The 24,405-nt window shown below is 41.5% G+C and overlaps 1 protein-coding gene across 3 annotated transcripts; it reads left to right on the top strand.

The window, feature by feature from the left end:
* Positions 1 to 8,288: 8,288 nt before the first annotated feature.
* KLHL7 (kelch like family member 7) lies at positions 8,289 to 19,176 on the top strand. Of its 3 annotated transcripts, XM_058182437.1 has the most exons (12): positions 8,289 to 8,602; positions 9,175 to 9,252; positions 9,350 to 9,452; positions 10,292 to 10,385; positions 10,724 to 10,848; positions 11,315 to 11,490; positions 12,071 to 12,245; positions 13,436 to 13,578; positions 14,294 to 14,534; positions 15,347 to 15,548; positions 15,871 to 15,968; positions 17,082 to 19,176. In XM_058182437.1, the coding sequence occupies exons 1-12, from the start codon at positions 8,483 to 8,485 to the stop codon at positions 17,363 to 17,365; spliced, it is 1,839 nt and encodes a 612-aa protein (XP_058038420.1). In that variant the 5' UTR covers positions 8,289 to 8,482; the 3' UTR covers positions 17,366 to 19,176. The 3 variants fall into 3 exon arrangements, with proteins under 3 accessions (XP_058038420.1, XP_058038421.1, XP_058038422.1); XM_058182438.1 differs by lacking the exon at positions 9,175 to 9,252; XM_058182439.1 differs by lacking the exons at positions 9,175 to 9,252; positions 9,350 to 9,452 and having other exon boundaries at positions 8,464 to 8,602.
* Positions 19,177 to 24,405: the final 5,229 nt, after the last annotated feature.

The following is a 24,405-nucleotide window of genomic DNA, read 5'->3' as shown; positions in this document are numbered from 1 at the left end:
ACAGAAGAGGGTGTTCCCCTTGTCGAGCTGTGCCCTCCGGGTTTCCGAGCATTCCATCAACCGAGAGCCCAAGGTAAGGGTGGGGGGGTGGCGGTTGTTATTAGGAAAAGTCTAGAGCCGAGGGAGTCCACTGTGCCTCAGTTAGCCAGCTGTGAATCCCTCTTTGTGAGGTGGGATCATAGGAATCAGATGGGCTTGTTGATCTGGCTCCTTGCTGCGTGACTACAGCCCTGCCCGAGCTGTTGGAGGTGCTTGCCAGAGTGGCAGTTGAGACCCCCAGACTTATGGTCATGGGGGATTTCAACTTGCCATCGACCGGCTTGTCATCGACGGTGGCTCGGGAGTTCCAGGCCTCCATGATGGCCTTGGACCTGATTCAAGTAATTGATGGCCCTACGCACATTGGGGGAGACACACTGGACCTGATTTATATCTCTGGACAGTGGTTAAATGATCTGGAGTTATGTTCTGTTTCCCTTCCCCCAATACTCCCAGCAAAGAGTCAGTCAGAGGCCTCCTTTTCTGATTTATTTACATATATATAAATGTCCTGGCTACGTCTACCCACGGGCCTGCCAAGTTTCTGGAGATAACAAGGAAATTACAGATAAGGCCAGAATTACTCACGAATATATTCTTCCCTCCGTTGATACAGTTTGCCCGCGCAAATTCATTACTTTGTCCAAGACAAAAAACCAGGAAGTCCCGCCTCCTATTTATAGTCTCTGCAGATGTCACTGCATGACAATTATGACTTGGCTTTGTCCCAACTCTTCCGCTGCTGCGCACGCCGGTCACGCCTGCGCAGTCTTGCATCACTCCAAAACTGTTCTTGGGGCGTTGCCAAATCAGAAGAAGGCTCCAGGGAATCAGGCTTTGCCGGCCCCTCCTCCTCCCTTTGAGTGGGTGCCAGGGAGGGAAAGGGCTCAAGAGAAGCAGGGCTGGCCAGGTCTTCTCCCTCACTTTCTGAATCATCCGAGTCCAGGAGTCTGGGTCCAGGAACCTGGGTCACAACACTATCCCTCACCGCAGGGCCCTTCCCCCGGGGCTGACGATCGGGATGCGGTCGGGCTGGGTTTTGCTCATGGAAGGCCTGCACCAGGTCAGGGGCATGAACGTCAGAGGCATCTACCCAGGAGAAATCAGTCCCGTATCCCTTCCACGCTATCAAATATTGGAAACGACCCTTCAGCCAGCGGGAGTCTCGTACGCTGTGGACTTCGTATTCCTCCGATCCGTCCTCGGCGACAGTGACGGGTGCTGTTGGGCATTGAAGGGGACTCGGTGTGGCCTCAGGAACCAGAAGGGACCGGTGAAAAACGGGGTGGATCATCATGGATCGTGGCAGGATCAGTCGGTAGGCTACCGGGTTGATGACTGCCTCGACAGGGAACGGGCCGATGAATCGGTGGTCCAACTTCTTTACCGGGCGGTCGGACGGGAGGTGTTTGGTGGAGAGCCACACCCGGTCTCCAACTGCCAGCGGGGGCGTTGCCCGTCAGGAGCGGTCGGCGGACCATTTGTAGTCCTCCTTTGCCCGATTCAGCTGCTGGCGTACCAACTGTTGGACCGCATGCAATTCCGTCAGGAAGGTCTGCGTTTCGGGAACAGGAGAGTCCGATGGTGCCAGAGGGAAGAGCCGCGGATGGTACCCCACATTGGCAAAGAACGGGGTCATCTGAGTAGAGGTGTGCTGAGAGTTGTTAAAAGCAAAAGATCGCCCCCCAGGGTCTGTCGGGTGTCGGCAAGGGCTGGAGAAGCTCGGGAGGGGCCCCCGTGGCGGCCTTGGCTTGCCGGCACGGTACGCAGGATGTCACGTAGGCATGTATATCATGCCGCACTCGGGGCCACCAAAAGGTCCGTGTCACCAGGTGGAGGGTCTTGAAGAACCCAAAATGTCCTGCTGCAGGGTTGTCGTGGCACTGGGTCATGACGAGGGCTCGGAGTGGTCCTGTGGGCACATATAATCGCCCCCGAAACTTGAGTAAGTCCTCCTCCAAGGTCCAAAGAGACGCGGGGCCCACCTCCGCTCTCCTTTGCTGCGACCAGGCATCCTGGCACTGCGCCTCTCGCACCTGGGCCCGCAAGTCCACTGGCTCCCGTGCTGCGGCCAAGGCTTCTGCCGGCAGCACTGTCCGTGGAAGAAGGGGGTCCTTGGCGCAGAGGTACTCTGGCTTGCGGGACAGGGCATCCGCCCTCCGGTTGTGACCGCTGGGAATGTAGGTCACGCGGAAGTTGAACCGGGCAAAAAACAACGACCACCGGATCTGCCGCTGGTTCAACTTCCGAGCTGTGGTGAGGTGCTCGAGATTCCGATGGTCCGTTCGGACTTCCACCTGATGTCGGGCCGCCTCCAGATGGTGTCACCAAGCCTTGAATGCAGCCTTGATAGCCAGCAACTCTTTTTCCCACATAGTGTAGTTGCGCTCAGAAGGATTGAGTTTCCGGGAGTAGTAAGCGCAGGGAAAAAGTGTGCCGCCATTCGTCGGAGCCTGTAGCAGCACCGCTCCCAGAGCCACATTGGACGTGTCCGTTTCCACCACAAAAGGCTGGAGCGGGTCGGGATGCCTCAGGACGGGTTCCGTGACGAAGGCTTTCTTGAGGGCTGTGAATGCTTCTTGCTGCAGGGGACCCCACCGGAACGCAACTTTCTTCCTGAGGAGCTGGGTAAGTGGAGCCGTCAGTGTGGCGAAGCCCGGGATGAAGGTCGGTAGTAGTTGGCGAAGCCCAGCAGGCGCTGAACATCCTTCACCCGACGAGGGGCTTCCCAGCTACACAAAGCTTCTACTTTACGTGGGTCCATGGCTATGCCCTCGGGCGAGATGATATGCCCAAGGAATTCTATGGAAGTCCGGAAGAAGACGCATTTCTCCAGCTTCGCATTGAATTGTTGCTCCCGCAAGCGTTGCAAAACCAGACCGACGTGTCGAAGGTGGCTTTCCCTGGACCGGGAGTAAATCAGGATGTCGATCAGGTAGATAACCACGAACCGATCCAACATGTCTCGGAACACGTCGTTCATGAAGTGCTGGAAAACGGCGGGAACGTTGGTCAACCCAAATGGCATGACAGTGTATTCGTAGTGTCCGTATCGGTGCCGAATGCCGTCTTCCATTCGTCTCCTTCTCGCATCCGCACCAGGTTGTAGGCTAAGATAACAAGAAAATTACAGATAAGGCCAGAATTACTCACGAATATATTCTTCCCTCCGTTGATACAGTTTGCCCGCGCAAATTCATTACTTTGTCCAAGACAAAAAACCAGGAAGTCCCGCCTCCTATTTATAGTCTCTGCAGATGTCACTGCATGACAATTATGACTTGGCTTTGTCCCAACTCTTCCGCTGCTGCGCACGCCGGTCACGCCTGCGCAGTCTTGCATCACTCCAAAACTGTTCTTGGGGCGTTGCCAAATCAGAAGAAGGCTCCAGGGAATCAGGCTTTGCCGGCCCCTCCTCCTCCCTTTGAGTGGGTGCCAGGGAGGGAAAGGGCTCAAGAGAAGCAGGGCTGGCCAGGTCTTCTCCCTCACTTTCTGAATCATCCAAGTCCAGGAGTCCGGGTCCAGGAACCTGGGTCACAACAAGTTAGGAGATTTAGTAACAGAGCCTGTGTCATGGTCAGATCATTTCCTCCTTCGCTTAGACTTTCGGACCGCTACCCACCACCACAGGGAGATGGAACCAATACGCTGGTTCCGTCCCAGGTGCCTGATGGACCCTGAGAGGTTCCTGACGGAGCTTGGGCTTTTCCCTGAGGATCTGGCCCACGGCACGGCTGAAGAACTAGTTGTGGCCTGGGAACAGGCCGCAGCTGGGGCTTTAGACCGTATCGTGCCTTTGCGGCCTCTGACCCAGCGTAGATCTCAACTGGCCCCTTGGTTTTCCGAGGGGCTGAGGGAGATGAAATGCCAGAGAAGATGCCTAGAGAGTACCTGGAGGTCCAGCCGTTCCGAAGCTGACCGGACACTAGTTAGGTCTTACTCTAAGACCTACCTAGTGGCATTGAGGGAGGCGAAGCATTCTTACGTTTCCTCCCTCATTGCGTCGGCAGATAACCGCCCGGCCGCCCTGTTTCAGGTGACCCGCTCTCTCCTTCATCAGGAGGTGTGGGATGACCCTTACAGGGACGCGCCAAGGAGTTTAGTGGTTATCTATACGATAAAATCGTTCAGCTCCAGGATGGTTTGGACCAAAATTGGGATGATCCAGGTGAGAGGGCAGAGACTCGTCTTGTCGAGATTGTTTGGGATGAGTTTGACTCTGTGGCTCTCGAGGACGTGGACAGGTTGTTGGGGAGGTTGCATGCCACCACATGTTTACTGGACCCGTGCCCCTCCTGGTTGGTACTGGCCACACAGGAGGTGACACGAGGCTGGCTCCGGGGGATCATTAATGCCTCCTTGTTGGAAGGGGTTTTCCCTGCCGCCTTGAAAGAGGCGGTGGTGAGACCCCTCCTCAAGAAGCCTTCCCTGGACCCAGCTATTTTGGGAAATTATCGTCCGGTCTCCAACCTTCGCTTTGTTGCGAAGGTTGTAGAGTGTAGTGGCATGTCAGCTACCCCAATACCTGGATGAAGCTGTCTATCTAGACTCGTTCCAGTCCGGCTTCCGGCCCGGATATAGTACGGAGACAGCTTTGGTTGCGTTGGTGGATGATCTCTGGAGGGCCAGAGACAGGGGTTGTTCCTCTGTCCTGGTCCTATTAGATCTCTCAGCAGCTTTTGATACCATTGACCATGGTATCTTGCTGCACCGGTTGGGGAGTTTGGGAATAGGAGGCACCGTTTATCGGTGGTTCTCCTCCTATCTCTCTGACCGGTCGCGGATGGTGTTGACAGGGGGGCAGAGATCGACCGCGAGGCGTCTACTTGTGGGGTGCTGCAGGGGTCAATTCTCTCGCCTCTCCTATTCAACATCTATATGAAGCCGCTGGGCGAGATCATCAGTGGCTTTGGGGTGAGGTACCAACTGTACGCTGACGATAAGCAGCTGTACTTTTCCACTCCGGGCCACCCCAACGAAGCTGTTGAAGTACTGTCCCAGTGCCTGGAAGCCCTACGGGTCTGGATGGGAAGAAACAGGCTCAAGCTCAATCCCTCCAAGACGGAGTGGCTGTGGATGCCGGCACCCCAGTACAGTTGAGGGCGTCACTGGCCCCAATGGAAAGGGTGCACAACTTGGGTGTTCTCCTGGATGGACGACTGTCGTTTGAAGATCATTTGACGGCCGTCTCCAGGAGAGCTTTTTACCAGGTCCGCCTGGTCCGCCAGTTGCGCCCCTTCCTTGACCGGGATGCCTTATGCACGGTCACTCATGCTCTTGTTACCTCTCGCTTGGATTATTGCAATGCTCTCTACATGGGGCTCCCCTTGAAGCGCACCCGGAGGCGCCAGTTAGTTCAGAATGCAGCTGCACGGGTGATAGAGGAAGCCGCACGCGGCTCCCATGTAACACCACTCCTGCGCAGGCTGCACTGGCTGCCTGTGGTCTTTCGGGTGCACTTTAAGGTTTTGGTTACTACCTTTAAAGCGCTCCATGGCTTAGGGCCAGGGTACTTACGGACCGCCTACTGTTACCCCATGCCTCCCACCGACTCGTACGCTCATACAGAGAGGGTCTTCTCAGGGTGCCATCCACCAAGCAATGTCGCCCAGGGGAAGGTCCTTCTCTGTGGGGGCTCCTACCCTCTGGAACGAACTTCCCCCTAGCTTGCGTCAATTGCCTGACCTCCGGACCTTTCGCCGCAAGCTGAAGACGTATTTGTTTATTCGCGCGGGATTGGCTTAAATTTTAAATTTTAATATTTTAATAGGGATTGAATTTTAATTTATATTTAATATAAATTTTAGGGGTTTTTAGGTCTAAATGTTTTAAATTTTGCCAACAACAACAACAACAACAGCAACAACAACAACAACAACAACAACAATAATAATAATAATAATAATAATAATTTTGTTGAGTACATATTAGATAATATATATAAGAATAAGCATGAATTGAATACATACAGTGAATACAATTAAAGGGAACATTAGGACAGAGACGGTAGGCATGCTAGTGCTCTTATGCATGCCCCTTACAAACCTCTTAGGAATGGGGTGAGGTCAACAGTAGACAGTCTTAGGTTAAAGTTTTGGGGATTTGGGGATGAGACCACAGAGTCTGGTAGTGCACTCCAGGCATTAACAACTCTGTTACTGAAGTCATATTTTCTGCAATTGAGTTGGAAGCAGTTCACCTTAAGTTTGTATCTATTGTGTGCTTGTGTATTGTGTGGTTGAAGCTGAAGTAGTCATCGGCAAGTAGGACATTGTAGCAGATGATTTTATGAGCTACACTCAAGTCATACCGAAGGCAGCGTAGTTCTAAATTTTCTAAACCTAGAATTTCAAGTCTGGTGGCATAAGGTGTTTTGTTACGAGCAGAGGACTGGAGGACTCTTCTTGTGAAATATTGCTGGACGCGCTCAATTGTATTAATGTCCGATATGCAGTATGGGTTCCAGACAGATGAGCTGTATTCAAGAACTGGTCTAGCAAATGTTTTGAATGCTTAGTAGTGTAATTACTGGAGAAGAAGATACCCAAGATTAGGTTTACAACGCTTAATGCTGTTTTGGCAAGGTTGTTACAGTGGGCTTTGGCACTTAGATCATTTGATACTCCAAGGTCCTTGACAGAGTGAGGGTCATCTACAAGATCATGTCCACTTATCTTATATTTTGTATTCTGATTCTTTTTGCCAATGCATAAGACAGAGCATTTGTTGGTTGGTTGAGATTTGGAGTTGCCAATTTTTTGACCATTCCAACACAAAGTCAAGTTCTTTTGAAGGGTAGCACCATTGTTGGTAGTGTTAATTAGTTTAACATCATCGGCGAAGTGTTAATTAGTTTAACATCATCGGCGAAGAGAATAGTAGTCTGACAAAGGTCATCTATGTATAGTATGAAGAGTATTGGTCCTAGAACGCTGACTTGGGGGACACCGTTATTAACAGGTGCAAGATTTGATAGGGCGCTCCCTATTTTGACTACTTGTCTGTTTGACAAGAATGTGATTATCCAATTATGAAGGGATCCGGAGATGCTGTAGGATTTTCTCTTTCCCTTTCTCTTTATTGATGTGTTGGAAGTGTTATAACATTGAAAATCATAGAAATTCTAATATCTGGTGAAAACTGCCTAATGGTTATAGTTTTACCAAAAAAAACCCAAAAACTCAAACAAGCCAATGTTACGTGCCCAGGAGACTAGGAAGCAGTTTATATGATGATTGCTTTCTAAACCAACAAGGCAGCTTTGTAAACAAGGATAATACTGAAATAGAGGTATTGTGATTGTTTCTTGTATTCTGTTTCTTGTTGACTTTTTCTCAAGTATACAAATCAATTGAAGATACAAAAGAGATTTAGTTTCTGAATTTTACCTGCCAGATCTCTCAGTGTAAAACACTGGAAAATTAAAGCATCTTGTTAATTGATCCAGTGATGTTAAAAGAGTGGGAAATGCTGCAACTGATAATTAAAACAAGCTCTGGAAAAACTGTAAATAAATGTAAATTTACTGAAATGTGTTTATCATTTCTTAATAGAATACAATAGAACAGAATAGAATTTTTATTGGCCAAGTGTGATTGGACACACAAGGAATTTGTCTTGGTGCATATGCTCTCAGTGTACATAAAAGAAAAGATACGTTCATCAAGGTACAACATTTACAATACAATTGAATTAATTAATTGTATTAACACTTTATCTAATATATGCTAGACAAAAATCCTGAGCACGTGTATTTAAAATATTTGCTTTTCTTCTTAAGATCCTATTTTATTTTTCCTTTTCTTCAGTTTTCCTTTGATGTCTCCAAAGAATCTGGAGACAAAAGCTATCTGAAACTCTTAAACGCAGATCGAGGTAAATATATAATAGCGAGCTGTCTAAAATCTGTCTATATATATATAAGCAAATCGGATTGCGCGCGTCTTTACCAAAAACGAAAGAAATATTTAACCACGATTCACTAAACTCACCCTTACTGAGTTTCCTTACACACATCCACTTTTTTTTTGTGTGCAAAAAAAATCTCAAAAAATTAGTAGGACGTGATGACGACATGCACTGGCTCATTCTTTGTTTACATCCCTCCTCTTTCCGACCCCTCCAAATCCTTATTTGCGGCGAGATTGGCTGTAAGGGATAGCAGAGACATTCGCGATCTGCCTCCTGATTGGGCAGAGCGTTCATAAAAAAGAAGGTGGAAAGCAGCTGGGGGTGCGGCTTTACGTGATTGCGCTGTCCGCTGATTGTCAGTGCGGTAGTGCCTCAGTTCGGCCGCTTGCCTCTTAGGTCGAGGAAGCTATCATTGCTTCGCGCCGGTTCCTGCATTTTCGTCTTGTGTGAACCCGCGTCGGTGTGAGGAAGTCCTCGTTACCTTGAAGGCAAGAAGAACAGGCAGAAGGTGGGAAAGAAGAGGGAGGAGACCATGGCGGCATCCGTGCCAGATAAAAACATCAAGAAGAAAACGGAGAAGAAGCTGGCTGCCCGAGAGGAAGCCAAATTGTTGGCCAGTTTCATGGCGGTTATGAATAACATGAGGAAGCAAGTAAGTGGTGGAGGAAGGGAGAGCGGAGGTGAGGTGGGTGAACTCTGGGCCTCCCGTAAAGAACCCTTGGAGGAGCCTGTCGCCTTGCGGGGTCCAGCAAAAACCCGGCGCTGGGATGGGGATTATGGGTCGGAACCCCTGCTCGAAACCGAGGGACCGAAGCTTTGGCAGTTTCAAGATTCTAGCGCACTGCCTTCCTAGTGTAGAACGTTCCTAGGAAAAGGGCCCCGTTTTGAAGGGGTTGACTTGGCATTCTTTTGTTATTTTGCCAAGTCTCAGTTAGTGTTCTTCCGTATGGCAAACGAGAGCGGGGTGCCTGGTGCTGCCGGTTCATTAGTGGGATTTGAGCTAGGAGCATCTTGGTTTATCGCTCAATCTCTTCTTACATTACTGTAATTTATCTGATTCGTTTACATAAAAAATGCAATTCTGATATTCTAGAAGAATTGTTAAGGTGTGGTTTTATAACCCAGTCTATTACATTTGGTACATGTTACTGTTAATTATGTTAACTTTATAGTTAAGTTACATTGGAATAAGATAATACAATGTGCTCTGATACTATCCTGCAGGAAGTAAATATAGTTCCGTCTGAGCAACTTTCATATTGTGGAGTTCAACTTCCAGAATTCGCCAGGCAGCAAGATAAGGTTTAGTGAAGAAAATAAACATTTCTACCAGTTTCTTTGAATATAAGAAATATTATATTTCTGGATCATAACTGTGCTTTTTTTGGTTCTACTTTAGAAAACGCTATGTGACGTTATATTGATAGTCCAGGAAAGGAGGATCCCAGCTCATCGGGTTGTACTTGCTTCAGCCAGTCACTTTTTTCACTTAATGTTTACCAGTAAGGTTTTTTTTTCCAGTTCAGCTTTTAATTGTCTGTTTAAAATATCAATTTATTATCCCTAGATTTGCAAAAAAGGAAGGACATTTTAATTCCTACATATCTAATTAAACCATGACATTAATCCTTCATACCATACTTCCTTTTCTATAGATTAAAACTACCCATAGGAAATTATCAACACATAGTGGGAAAAAGTAATGTCTTCTCCATGACATGTTTTGTGAGAAGAATCCAAAAATAGTCCTTCAGGATATAGTCTAACATTCCATCCTACATGTGGCTGGATCACCAGCTATTTCTAAATAAGCCGCAAATAGGTAATCAAGTGCAAATAAGCATTGTGCCATTGCCACTTACTCAATTGTGCTTTTGGAAGAATGACAACTTTCACTTTAAAACAATGCTGTGTGGAGTTTGAGGGTGCATAGTTGTCCTACTGGTAAGAACTGCTTTACTCAGTTACCTCAGCTTTCCGCTGTTGCTAAGCTATTATATACACAGCGTTCTCATAAATGTTCTAAATTGAGAAAGGGAGAGTAAACATTGAGGCATCCTTTCTCATAAGCTTCCCTTTCTGCCCCAAAACAAGCTTAATCAGGACAGGAATTGTGGGGCTGGCTTGGCTAATTAGTCCACTGAGTCCACTGAGCCATATTTCTTGGTAGCTGTAAATGTGATACATGAGGGTTACTGCTAAATAGTGTTTATGAGTGACAATAGCAACTGGAAGTACCTAAGGGTGTTTCAGAACTTCATCCTAGAAGAGCTCCCACAAGAAACAGGTTTGCCCATTCAAAGATCAGAGTAATAGTTCTGATAATATTATCTAATTACAGCAAATATGATTGAATCAAAGTCATTTGAAGTTGAATTAAAGGACGCTGAGCCAGATATAATTGAACAGCTGGTGGAGTTTGCTTATACTGCAAGGTAAGTATATCACAATATTCACTATTGCTGCTACCTACAAATATAAATCTAGAAAACTTTGTTGATTTGATTACATTGGGCATTCAAGTACAAAATATTAGTATATATCTAATACAGAATGTTATTTTGAATGTTACAAGAAATATTCACATTAATTTTATATGCAAATCTTATAGTTGTATTTCTCTACATATTTTTAATTGTTAAGGTTTAGAAAATCTTCTCAAGGATACTTTTTAAAATGCTATTTATAGATTTTAATATATATGTATGTTTCAGGGTTCATATGTATATTTATTAAAATGTTTACTTGTGTAAACATTGATATTTTTTTCCAGAATTTCTGTGAACAGCAACAATGTCCAATCATTGCTGGATGCAGCAAATCAATATCAAATTGAACCTGTGAAAAAAATGTGTGTAGAATTTTTAAAAGAGCAAGTGGATGCTACAAATTGTCTTGGTAAGGCATCTCCCTTCTATTAAAGATATTACAAAATTTCCAAAGTTTGGAATGAAGAACTTTGTTGACTGTGTATTATATTTTGGAAATAATTAATACTTAATTATATAATTAATATATAATTTTGTTAAGATTTAAAAATAATGTGCATATTATAAACTGAGGTTTATAACTGCTTATATTTGTTTTTTTGAGAATCCATTTAGTGTAGTGGTTAAAAACTAGAAATTGGAAGACTGAATTCAAGTAGAAAGCCAGCTGGGTTATTTTGGGACAGTCATTTTGTCTCAGCCTAGGAATCGGACATTAGAAAATCACTCATGCAATCTTGTCAAGAAAACTGCTTGTCCAGGGACTCGTTGAGGCAGTTGCAAAGAAGCATCAATGACTCAAAGGCACAAAAATAATGTGTATTTTATATGATATCTCACAAAGCTAGCACTTCTTTTTTACCATTTTGCATTAGGTATAAGTGTATTAGCAGAGTGCCTTGACTGCCCAGAACTGAAGGCCACTGCAGATGATTATATTTATCAGCACTTCACAGAGGTGTACAAGACCGATGAATTTCAGCAGTTAGATGTTAAACGTGTGACACATCTCCTCAATCAAGATACTCTGACTGTAAGAGCCGAAGATCAGGTAATTTTTTTTAAAAAAAACACCTTTTTAAAAACCCCATGTCTTCCATAATCTCAGATCTTCTACCAGAAGCCTGCACAGTATCTTAGCTGTTCCTAGCACTGCACTCTTTTGGACAAAGAGCTCTGATGTCATTCCTGGGATCTATTGGAGCCACACTTCCAGCTTAGGAGTTACAGCTGCAAGTACTTCTACCACCACCGGGACCACTTTGGCCTTTACTTTCCGCATCTAGTTCTTACTTCAGGTCTAGTTAATACACAGTTCTAAAGTTCCATAAGGACATGATATTCTTAATGTTAGCAGTTAATGTAGAATAGCTATTACTAATATCAACATTTGTTTTCCAAGTTTCTTTACCAATTTTGAATGAAAAAAAGAACTTGTCAATTAAGATTGACAAATAGTGATAGAAGAAAAAATGGCTCAGGTAATAGTACCTTCTTCTGCTAAATGTTCAAAGTTAAGTTTGGAGTTTGAAGTGGAGCTTTAGAGTTTATTTTAAATATTTTCTTTGCCATTTCTAAAATAGACTGCTATGTATATATGACTAATTAAGTATCTTTTTCCTAATTTCCAGGTTTATGATGCTGCTGTCCGTTGGTTAAAGTATGATGAGCCAAACCGTCAGCCCTTCATGGTTGATATTCTTGCTAAAGTCAGGTTTCCTTTAATTTCAAAGAATTTCCTTAGTAAAACAGTTCAGGCAGAGCCACTTATACAGGACAACCCAGAGTGTCTCAAAATGGTTATAAGTAAGTTTATCATCAAGATGTCTTTTCAACATTCTAATACTGTTTTCCTCTATGGGCTGCTTATTTCACCACATAACCCTATGAAAATAACCCCTTGAAAAGAACCAATTATATCCTTTAAAGGGTGGGTGGGTAAGAAACCAATTGTCTTTTACATTCTAGCTCCTTCCTTGCAAGAGAAATGTTCTCAAACTTCAGTCCTTCTTTCAGGGAAATCTGTTATTTCACAAGCCATACTCTCTTTGGATTCCAAAAATCTTTTTTAAGCAGCCCCACACCTACTTTTGGACAAGGATGATTTGCAGTACACTGACAAATTCTAATCATAAAATAAGTAACAGTTATTGCTGTGAATGTTTTTGATAGTTCCTTTGAGATTCTACTGAATGGAACTTGCTGTTTTGTTCAGGGCTACCTGGTCAAAGCATATTACACATTTTAGAATGCCAATTGTGCATTCTTGAAATGATTTAGCTAGTTATAGTTTTGTTCTGTACAGGTTAGAGGAATTCAATGAATTATACATTGATATGCCTTTAAATATTTCAGGAGCCACTGGTTTAGGTCAAAGAAGCAAGATTGTTGATTCACTATGGTAAATCTATCTCAGCGGTGTTAAAGTTTTTCACTGTCTTTCAGTTTATTTTTAGGCACAATTTGAGATTGTCTTCTTGAATTACATGGGATCAGGCAATCCAAAATGCTGCCTTAATCCTTATAGTTCCTTTTTTTGTCATGAGTGTTTTGCTTGTGAAATTCTCTCCATAGAATGTCCAAATACAAGGGCTAGATCGATGTGTTTGGCAATATTCCCTCATGCAGTCAGTACCTCTCTTTCCTTTCCTTTGAAGACAAGGTGGTTTGGTACTTTGGTGCTCTCTATATAGTAGTAATTGGATAATAGTGAAACTTCAGCTTCAGCAGAATGACTAGGAAGAAAGAAAACAGTTATGGCCTTGCTTTCTGAGAGTTCTGCATAAATTAAAACTTATGTTTAATTATGTGTGTGAACATGCAAGTGTGCAGAAATAAGTGCTCCACAGAAGGACGAAACTGAGGAGCTCTTTTACTTGATGACCTCTTGTACGAAAAGTGTGCATAATACTTAGTGTGCCTTCTTATGTTGGAAATAAAGATGTAACTTCGAACTGCACAAAATCAGATTCTTCTCCCCTTTTTTTTTTATTTAGGTGGAATGAGATACCATCTCCTTTCTCCAGAAGACAGAGAAGAATTGGTGGATGGGACTCGTCCAAGAAGGAAAAAGCACGAGTACCGTATCGCCTTGTTTGGAGGATCACAGCCGCAGTCATGTCGATACTTCAATCCAAAGGTAATTCTGATCTTCCATTGTTTGCATGGATTAGATATACTAAATAAAGGTGTATCTTTACTTTAATGTGTCATCTTATATTCCTGAATTTTGTGGCTTTATGTTAGGGTTATTTTATTATTTTTATTTCAAGTAGAACCTAGTTTATGCACCAAAGGAGAGAAAAGCTGAGGGATGTACTTAAATTGTAGATGTTAGCTGTTAATATAATCTTTTGTTTACATGTTTGATATTGCACAAAAAAAACCCACACAAAAAAAGTTTTTTCTACAATAGATAAGGGCAGATTGGACTCCTGAAGAATGATATACTGGGAGATTACAGTTTCAAGAGTGCAGCACTATTTTGCAGCAATTCAACACCTTTTAATATAATGTTATTGTTAGGGTCATGAGTCTGACATAGTTCACACGATTTACTTAACATACATGATGTTTCATTTCATAGCTGTAGTAAAAACAGTAATAAAACCAGATCAGTTCACATAGTCACTCATTTAACAACCATAGTGACTTAAAGCAAAATTCCAGGCTCCGTTGTTGTTTCTCACCTTAATACATCATATATCTAATATGAACAGAAATATTCATGTCAACCTCAAACCGTTGACAAAAAATGAAATAAAAATAAAATATTTATGATCCCAAAACTGAAGACATTTTTTGAATTACATGGTTGAAAATATTGTATATGGCTTTGATTTATTTTTATACAGGATTACAGCTGGACAGACATCCGATGTCCCTTTGAAAAGCGGAGGGATGCAGCTTGTGTTTTCTGGGATAATGTAGTTTATATTTTGGGTGGTTCACAGCTTTTTCCTATAAAACGAATGGATTGCTATAATGTTGTTAAAGACAGCTGGTACTCCAAACTGGGTCCTCCAACTCCTCGTGACAGCCTTGCAGCATGTGCAGCAGAGGGTAAAATTTACACATCTGGTGGTTCAGAAGTAGGTAAGACACATTTATGGACATGGCTGTGGGAACGTTAAAAGAAAAGCTACATTTGGTACTGCATTATTATAAAATATTTTTTAAAAGAAATAGATTACAGTAAACACTATTATTCCAATTTTGAACCCACGTGATAGCACAGTAATTCTACATGCATTAATTAAACTGTAAGGTTTTGCAACTTGGATTATTTTCTATACATGCAGTACGTACATAGATATTTATATGAGCATAATTTTCACTTAACACACTGGGACTCTGGTTTTGAATTAGACTTATTGGTTTTATTGATGTGTTGATAAACATGTGAAATGCAGCTCTTTTTTTGCAAAGCTTTTTGATGATTTTCCTGATTATATTTTTAGAAAATTTTCCTTGTATAGATACAAGGAAAACTTGTATAGATCTCTTTTACCTATCAAAATACAAAAACAAAAATATTTTCCTTTGGATTTAATTTTTTTCTCATTATTCATGGTAATAAATAACCCTGTATCTGTCACAAGACACATACCCAGTATAACACAATATTAGCCATGACCCAGCAGCATTATGTTGGAGGCTGTCAAATAATCTGTTTTACTTCTTTCCTGGGCTTCTGCTTTAGCATGAAACTGCAGCCATTTTTCTACTGGCCTTTCCGTTGGAAAGCCATTTTCTATGCCCCTTGAGTCACTGAAGGGAGAGCATGCATATCTCAAATTTCCTCCCTGCTAGCATGGATGTATGTATGTTATTTGCCTACTAAGAATATTATCTTAATAAGCAGATGGTCTCATTGTCTAAGTGACTTTTTTTGTTGTTGTTTAAAGGAAATTCTGCTTTATATTTATTTGAATGCTATGATACAAGAACAGAAAGTTGGCATACAAAGCCCAGTATGCTGACTCAGCGATGCAGTCATGGGATGGTAGAAGCAAATGGCCTGATTTATGTATGCGGAGGAAGTTTAGGGAACAATGTTTCTGGAAGAGTGTTGAGTTCCTGTGAAGTGTATGATCCAGCAAAGGAAACGTAAGTACTGACTTTATTCCCTGTCAAAAGCTTGTATCAGGAATGGGCTTCTTCACATTGTGAAATGGTAGAAAAGTTTGATTTCCAAGTTGTACACTCACCCTTCAAAACATGGAAACTACTTTATTCTTATTTGGGGAGGAAAATACAAAAGAGCTACCCAAGAACCACACTCCATTTTAAGTGGAGCTGCAACTCATCTGCTGGGCTTTGTTGAGATAAAGAGAACTAATATTTAATTATAACATTGCTCATTAAGTCTTGATCACATTTAATTTAAAGGAAAATATGGTTTGAAATTATGTATTTTAAATATTTTCAGGTGGACTGAGCTATGCCCAATGCTTGAAGCCCGAAAGAACCATGGTTTGGTGGTGGTGAAAGATAAAATATTTGCTGTAGGGGGGCAAAATAGCTTAGGTATGTATTAATAATTTATTTTACCTAACTGCCATGAGGCTATATGGACTTTTGCAGTATTAAAATAAATAGAATCTTAAATTCTGCTTTCTGAAAGATAAAGACATCAACTGTCTTGATGCTTGTAGTATGGACTTTAAAGGGCTGTCACAGTATTTCAAGCAGATTGTATAAATGGTAAAATATTGTTCAGCACCTGAAGGCTTAAATGCAACAGAAAGTAATTTGCTAAAACTATCCCATCCTGATTCTCCATAAACAGGAACTATCAAATGTCCTTTATCCAGGAGTTTTTTCATATTAATGATAAGTTAAATGTCATAAATAAAACACAGATGCTAGTTAGTGATTAAAATATTTCCTTATAAATATTCTGATAATATTCCTAACAAATTAACAAAATATAGTTTGAATTTTAATATACTTAACCTTTCATATAAACATAATACGTGCTCATTAATTTGCAGATCTTGTGATACCCATTTTCTAAACGTAGCTTTATATTCCCCAATATATCCTGTAAATAGTTTTTTATGTTGCAGTTCCATGTGTATTTATCTGGAAATAAGAATGATTATATTTGTGGAACTTAGTTAACAATCTAAGTTAGTACAATTTAGGTAGATCGTACAATTCCAATAATTTTGTGGCTTTATGATTCCATTTTATTACATTCTCACTACTTATGGAAGTTTTGTATTCATGATGAAGCATAATTCAGGCATAAATTTATCAATTTTCCTTTTTCTTAATGTTCAATAGAATTTTTAAATGAGGTTCCTTTACAATAGTTAACATTTAAGATTTTAAGGTTATATACTCTCATGTCTTAGAAGTAAGTTCTGTTAAACTCTGAAGATATATTCAGGATATTAAATTATTATTTCACAATTATTCCATCCATTTTATATAGTTTGAAAGTTACATTTCATCTCTAGGACCTATATATCTGTACCTATTTCTGTAGTAAACTAAATGTTTCTTTAAACCACTCAATTAATGTATAATTTATTATATTGGTAAAATATTTTTAATTTGGGGAAAAGTTTTAATCCTAAAACAATAATGACAGTTATATTGGCTTAATAATTATTTTCTTTCTTCCTTATAAAGGTGGCTTAGACAGTGTGGAATACTATGATATTAAACTGAATGAATGGAAGATGGTTTCCCCAATGTCATGGAAAGGTGTAACCGTAAAATGTGCAGCCGTGGGTTCCACAATTTATGTTCTTGCTGGATTTCAGGGTGTGGGTCGCTTGGGGCACATCCTTGAATATAACACTGAAATTGACAAATGGACACCAAACTCTAAAGTTCGTGCTTTTCCAGTGACCAGCTGTTTAATTTGTGTAGTTGATACTTGTGGAGCAAACGAGGAGACATTAGAAACTTAAAAACTTTAGGATTATCAAAAATGTTCCTGAAAGAAATTGCTATTTGTTTTATTCTACTTTTTAGTTGTGTTTTGCCAGTCCATAATATGGGGAAAAATTGGAATGTAATTTTCATTATTAGTTTAACTTTTTTTATAATTTGAGTTTTCTCATTTAAGTACTGTTCTTTAGTGTCCCTTCTATGCATTGGAACTATTTCAATTTCTCCAAATGAGGAGTGAAGAGAAATGAAAATTTCTGAATATGCCTATATAATATTTTCAAAAAACAACTGTCTAATATGCATTGCAAATTATTTTAAGAATAACTCTTCATTAATCTTCATTTTTCATTAAAAGCACTGACCTTCTTCAAGTAGACAACTCCCAAAACAAAGTATTAAAGCTATATGTTGCTCAAACTAGTGATCAGGATGCCGTTTCATCACAGAATTCAAGTTCTGTAATTTTGTTTCCAATAATTGAAATAGTTTAAGTTAATTCCAATACTATTAATCTTCTCTTATTGCAATAACAAAGTATTGTTATTGTACATGAGCATTCTATCTCTTTAAATGCTTGTATCACATAACCAAAGTGGTGTTAAGGAAGAGGCAAATAATTTCCTGAACATTCTTAATTCTATCTGCACAAAGATTTATTATCTGGCGTGCTGTTCCATTATATTCTTTCAAACATGCATCTTCGAGCTGATGATTTTGGTAAGTGCATCTACTTTCTGAAATATTACAGGTATAAACAAGATAATATGGTAACTTTCTTTTATTTGCGAATGAATGTAGGTAGGGATGCCACAGTGGAAAATTTCATATATTTTTTTTAAAATTCTGTTTTTAAAGTTTTGTCCTGAACTGCAATCCATTTAATTTTTGTCTTTTGTTTATGAATTGAAATCTATGCTACTTAAAATCTGCATAGTTTTGATCTGATTTCCTTTCTTCAAGCTACTTATAAAAATTCATAATCATTTCTTACATGTCACTAAGATTGCAGTAAGGTTTCAAAACTATATATGTACTTTAAAAGTACTCATTTATAAACTTGCATATGAGAATGTTGAATGATAGCACTTACGTATAAAACTTTTTGGGGTATAAATATACATTGCTTTGCCTAATTTTTCTTAGCATATTTTTGCGGTTAAGAGGAAGAGAAAGAGAGAGAGACTGATTTCTTCTAGATTGAAATGTTTATATTGAACCAGGTATAACTTTGTGTATCTTCTTAGTTTGGCTTTGTATTATGAAAATCTGAACGTAGTACTTTAAACAACTCTGTATGCTTGCAAAGAGGGATACAAATTTAATTTTCTAACAATTTTTAAGTTGGATTTAATTTAAGTTGGATTTAAAAACAAATTCTTAAACTGAGGTGCATTTTTTTTCCAATTAATAGATTGTCCAAAAATTTAAAAAAATATTAATAGATGTAATTTTCAAGCAATGAAAATGCAAAAAGGAACTTAATCCAGCTCATTAACGAATAAGATTCCTTTATTTACTTTATGAAACAGGAACAGTTTCATAAAATCAATATAAACTAATGCAAGTTTTCCATAGGTTTACATTTCTACATGTTATTTGTTTAGGAAGACTGTGATAGATCTGTTTCATTGTGAATGTTCATGCATTGTAATGTTCATAGTTTATGGACATTATGAGCAAAAGTTTTCTTGTTTTTGTGTACTGGGCATCTATTAAAAGATCTTGTATATTGAATAATTTTGTTATGTATCAAAATTCTGAAAGTGAAGCAAATACCTCAGTGAGGCTTTTGTGGTCAGTTAATTTTATTAAATATTTGTTCCTAAAATGTGTTGTTTTTATTTACTGTTTGTCCTATCAATGGTCCAAGCAATTGCTATCCATTACATAATACCCCAATGGTATTTTAGAGAGCTTTAAAGATCTGGCTGTTTCTTCTGGCCTTAACCAAAGGTGACATGATGTTACAATTTTTTAAACTTTATTTTACTACCTGACTCTAGTGTGACTTCTGGATAGCTCATAATACAACAAACAAAACAAAGCAAACAATAAAAATAGAGCCAGACTAGAAAAGAAAAAAGAATAAGATGGTAAATCCATCAGACCATAGCACCAACATGATAACATCATGTACTATTGTTTCAAATTCTGTTGCAGCAATAGAAAATTATAGTCCTTTTCTTAACTGTATCCCATAAACATAAAAAATAGTTAAATAGTACAAGACTTGACAAATATGTTTGGGTGGAGATTTTTCTAAGGGTGTCGATAACCAGTTTGTGAAATGAGCAGATTCCAACATCTATACCACTGACTTATGGTTTTTGGATCACATGCAGTATGCACTGTGGAGATTATTTTGGCAAGATTATTTATTTATTTATTTATTTATTTATTTATTGATCATATTTATATACCGCCCTATCTCCCGAAGGACTCAGGGCGGTTTACAGGCACTTAAAAACACATAAATACAATATAAAAAACAATTAAAAAACTTATTCTAAAAGCCCAATAATTAAAAAATATAAAAAATAAAACCCAATTAAAAACCCATAAATTTAAAATCTAGCTCAGTCCTGCGCAATTAAATAAGTATGTTTTAAGCTCGCGGCGGAAGGTCCGAAGGTCCGGAAGCTGACGGAGTCCGGGGGGTAGTTCGTTCCAGAGTGTGGGAGCCCCCACAGAGAAGGCCCTTCCCCTGGGCGTCGCCAGACGACATTGCCTTGCTGACGGCACCCTGAGGAGTCCCTCTCTATGAGAGCGCACGGGTCGGTAAGAGGTATTCGGTAGCAGTAGGCGGTCCCGTAAATAACCCGGCCCTATGCCATGGAGCGCTTTAAAGATGGTCACCAAAACCTTGAAGCGCACCCGGAAGGCCACAGGTAGCCAGTGCAGTCTGCGCAGGATAGGTGTTATGCGGGAGCCACGAGGGGCTCCATCTATCACCCGCGCAGCCACATTCTGGACTAACTGTAGCCTCCGGATGCCCTTCAAGGGGAGCCCCATGTAGAGAGCATTGCAGTAATCCAGGCGAGACGTCACGAGTGCGTGAGTGACCATGCACAGGGCATCCCGGTCCAGAAAGGGGCGCAACTGGCGCACCAGGCGAACCTGGTAGAACGCTCTCCTGGAGACGGCCGTCAAATGATCTTCTAAGGACAGCCGTTCATCCAGGAGGACGCCTAAGTTGCGCACCCTCTCCATCGGGGCCAATGACTCGCCACCGATGGTCAGCCGCGGATTTAGCTGACTGTACCGGGATGCCGGCATCCACAGCCACTCTGTCTTGGAGGGATTGAGCTTGAGCCTGTTTCTCCCCATCCAGACCCGTCGGCCTCCAGACACCGGGACAGCACTTGATAGCCGTTGGGGTGGTCCGGTGTAGAAAAGTACAGCTGGGTGTCATCCGCATACAGCTGGTACTTCACACCGAAACCACTGATGATCTCACCCAGCGGCTTCATGTAGATGTTAAACAGAAGGGGCGAGAGGATCGACCCCTGCGGCACCCCACAAGTGAGGCGCCTCGGGCCCGACCTCTGCCCCCCTGTCAACACCGACTGCGGCCGGTCGGAGAGATAGGAGGAGAACCACCGATGAACGGTGCCTCCCACTCCCAATCCCTCCAACCGGCGCAGCAGGATACCATGGTCGATGGTATCGAAAGCCGCTGAGAGGTCTAATAGGACCAGGGCAGAGGAACAACCCCTATCCCTGGCCCTCCAGAGATCATCCACCAACGCGACCAAAGCCGTCTCCATGCTGTAACCGGGCCGGAAACCGGACTGGAACAGGTCTAGATAGACAGTTTCATCCAGGTGTAAGGGAAACTGATATGCCACCATACTCTCTACAACCTTCGCTGCGAAGCGAAGGTTGGAGACCGGACAATAATTACCTAAAACAGCTGGGTCCAGGGAAGGCTTCTTAAGGAGGGGTCTCACCACCGCCTCTTTCAAGGCGGCCAGAAAGACACCCTCCACCAAAGAAGCGGTCATAATCGCCTGGAGCCAGCCTCGTGTCACCTCCTGAGTGGCCAGCACCAGCCAGGAGGGGCACGGGTCCAGTAAACACGTGGTGGCATTCAGTCTACCCAACAACCTGTCCATGTCCTCGGGAGCTACAGGGTCAAACTCATCCCAAACAATGTCACCAAGACCACTCTCGAGCGTCTCACCTGAGTCACCGCAATTTTGGTCCAACCTGTCCCGAAGCTGAACGATTTTATCGTATAGATAACTGTTAAACTCCTCAGCACGTCCCTGCAGCGGGTCATCCTGCTCCCCCTGGTGAAGGAGGGAACGAGTCACCCGAAACAGGGCGGCTGGGCGGTTATCTGCCGACGCAATGAGGGAGGAGGCGTAGCAACGCCTCGCTTCCCTCAATGCCACTAGGTAAGTCCTAGTATAGGACTTCACTAGTGTCCGATCAGCCTCTGAACGGCTGGACCTCCAAGAGCTCTCTAGGCGTCTTCTCCGGCGCTTCATCCCTCTCAGCTCCTCGGAGAACCAAGGAGCCGGTTGGGACCTGCGCCGGGTCAGAGGCTGCAGAGGCACGACACGATCTAAGGCCCCCGTCGCGGCCCGTTCCCAGGCCGCAACAAGTTCCTCAGACGTGCCGTGAGCCAGACCCTCAGGAAATGGCCCAAGCTCCGTCCGGAACCTCTCCGGGTCCATCAGGCGCCTGGGACGGAACCAACGTATCGGCTCCGTCTCCCTGCGGTGTTGGATGGCGATCAGAAAGTCTAGGCGAAGGAGAGAGTGATCTGACCATGACAAATATAAATGTAGGAACCTCTTTTCATCCTGCATGTGATCTGTAATCTTGGGGAGCCACCTTCCATACTTGGAAAGTAAAACAATCTTATGTTTTATTTTCATAAAGTACCCACATGCCATACTTTACAAAAGTAAAACAATCTCACATATACTACAAACTTGGGTTTCACTAATCATTAAGTTCATAAATATGCTAAACCGAAACAAAGCAGATTACATTATGGCTTAGCATGATGAGTGAATTCAGACAATATTAGATTTCTGCACCAAAGCATGTACCTGAAGGATATGGCCAGTCACAAAACATTTTTCTAGAAGGCAAAACAACTTTACTAAACGGACAGAACAAAATTGGGGAGATTATTATTTTGAAGTTTCCTACTCCAATAGACAAACCATAAATTCAAAGATAACCTATTTTAATGTTTGATTTCAAAAATCACAGCATAGTACTGTATCAGTTTTACAGAATACAGATTGGTAATCAAAAAGAGTTGAACAGCAACCACAAACAATATTCCTGACAAAACACTAAATAAAAAATGGTGAATATCAGTCCCTTTCCTGCAAATCATAAAGCACTGTTGGAAGAAATAGCCAGGTTCAGGTCCAAGCCAAGAGAAAGGCACTGGAAATAAAATGGAGGCTGATTGGAAAGAAAGGTTCAATTTATTGATGAAGCAGAACCACCAACCATATATGATTCTGGGACAGCTTGCAAAATGTAGTTTAGAGTGGTGGGTTTTATAACTTCTGGATTCCTATGGGGTCATGGTTAGCTCTATAGGAAAAGGGGAATTGCAAATCCTAAGTGTTTGTCTGAGCTAATTTTGTCAACCTTTGGCTTCATTGTGTTACTTATCTGAAGTTTCTGCCTGACCCAGTCTTTCTGAATGGATTACCAATCTGCATTTCTATACACTGGCTGCCTCAGTTTCTGCTTGGGGCAGGGAAACGGGATTGGTTTCTGCCTCCCTTAAAGTTTTTTTTTCCATTTCTCCAGGGGGAAATATTCTATCTTGCCTTTTTAATATTTCCCAAAATATTTCATTCTTGGGGAGGGGCTTCCCACAGCACCATCTTCCACAATTACTATTTTCCACATACATGATCTCTGTCACTATCTTGCTTTACAGTTCAAAATGAGGAGCTTAATAGAACTATAATTGCTTGGTATTTTTATTTGGATCTAAAAGCATTCCTGAAAATAAAACTGGCATTGGGAGAGCCAATTAATCAAGTGGTTAGAGTACCAGCTAAAAAGCAGGAGATTGTCAATTCAAATCCAATCTTAGCTTAAAGCTGGCTAGGTGACTTTGGGCCAGTTACTTTCTCTCAGCCCAACCCATCTCACAGGGTTGTTGTGGAGAAAATAGAGGAGGAAAATATCTTCAGCTGTCTTTAGGACATAATTATAATTTAATAGTGTCTACGTTTAGAAAATAAGACCCTAATGCTTCAATAGTTGTGATGAAATAGACATTTTACAGTTACAACTTCATAGAAAATATTATAGTACTAAAATCCACTGCTACATATCCACTATACTAGCATCTATCATTAATCAGTAAACAAAACAAAAAGGGAAACATTTATTTATAATAAACAATAAAAAATATTAAAACATGACCATATGGAGTAAAACAGATCAGTCTTTCAATTTTGTTACTCAAAAAGATGAACACAAATCAATCCAAGATTGCACTACTTCAGACTTAACAATGTTTCTACCATAACAAAAACATTTTTGTTGCACCCAACACTCAATACAAATCATTGTTCTTCCTTTATTTGTAACTTTCAAATTCAATTAAAAATATACAGCTATTTCTACATCATAAACCTTGTAACCAACTACCATGTGTTTGGTTGCTACGCTTGCTCAACACCACATTAAAAAGTTTGGCCGGTTTATGATTGAGCATGTTGTTTGAAATATAGGTCTTTCTTCCCCATTTCCCCAACCCTTCTAATTTCAAAATATAAAATGTCTGTGGTCTCTTCCCAAAATCCCCAAAGCTTCAACCAAAAACTCTCTACTTTTGACCTCACCCCACCCCTCCTTACAAGAGGTCTGTAAGGAGCGTGCATAAGAGCACAAACGTGCCTACCATTCCTGTCGTGTTGTTTTCTTTCGTTATATCCAATTAATATAGTTATTACATACACATACTTATATATATGCTTATATATTGTATAGTTATTACATGCTTATATACTGTGTGACAAAGAATAAAATAAAAGTGGGGTTGATATTAAGAGGCACAAAACAG

Source organism: Ahaetulla prasina, chromosome 4, assembly GCF_028640845.1.
Source record: "Ahaetulla prasina isolate Xishuangbanna chromosome 4, ASM2864084v1, whole genome shotgun sequence".
Lineage (NCBI taxonomy): Eukaryota > Metazoa > Chordata > Lepidosauria > Squamata > Colubridae > Ahaetulla > Ahaetulla prasina.
Note: the sequence above shows the minus strand (reverse complement) of the source record. Positions and strands in the feature narration are given on the sequence as shown.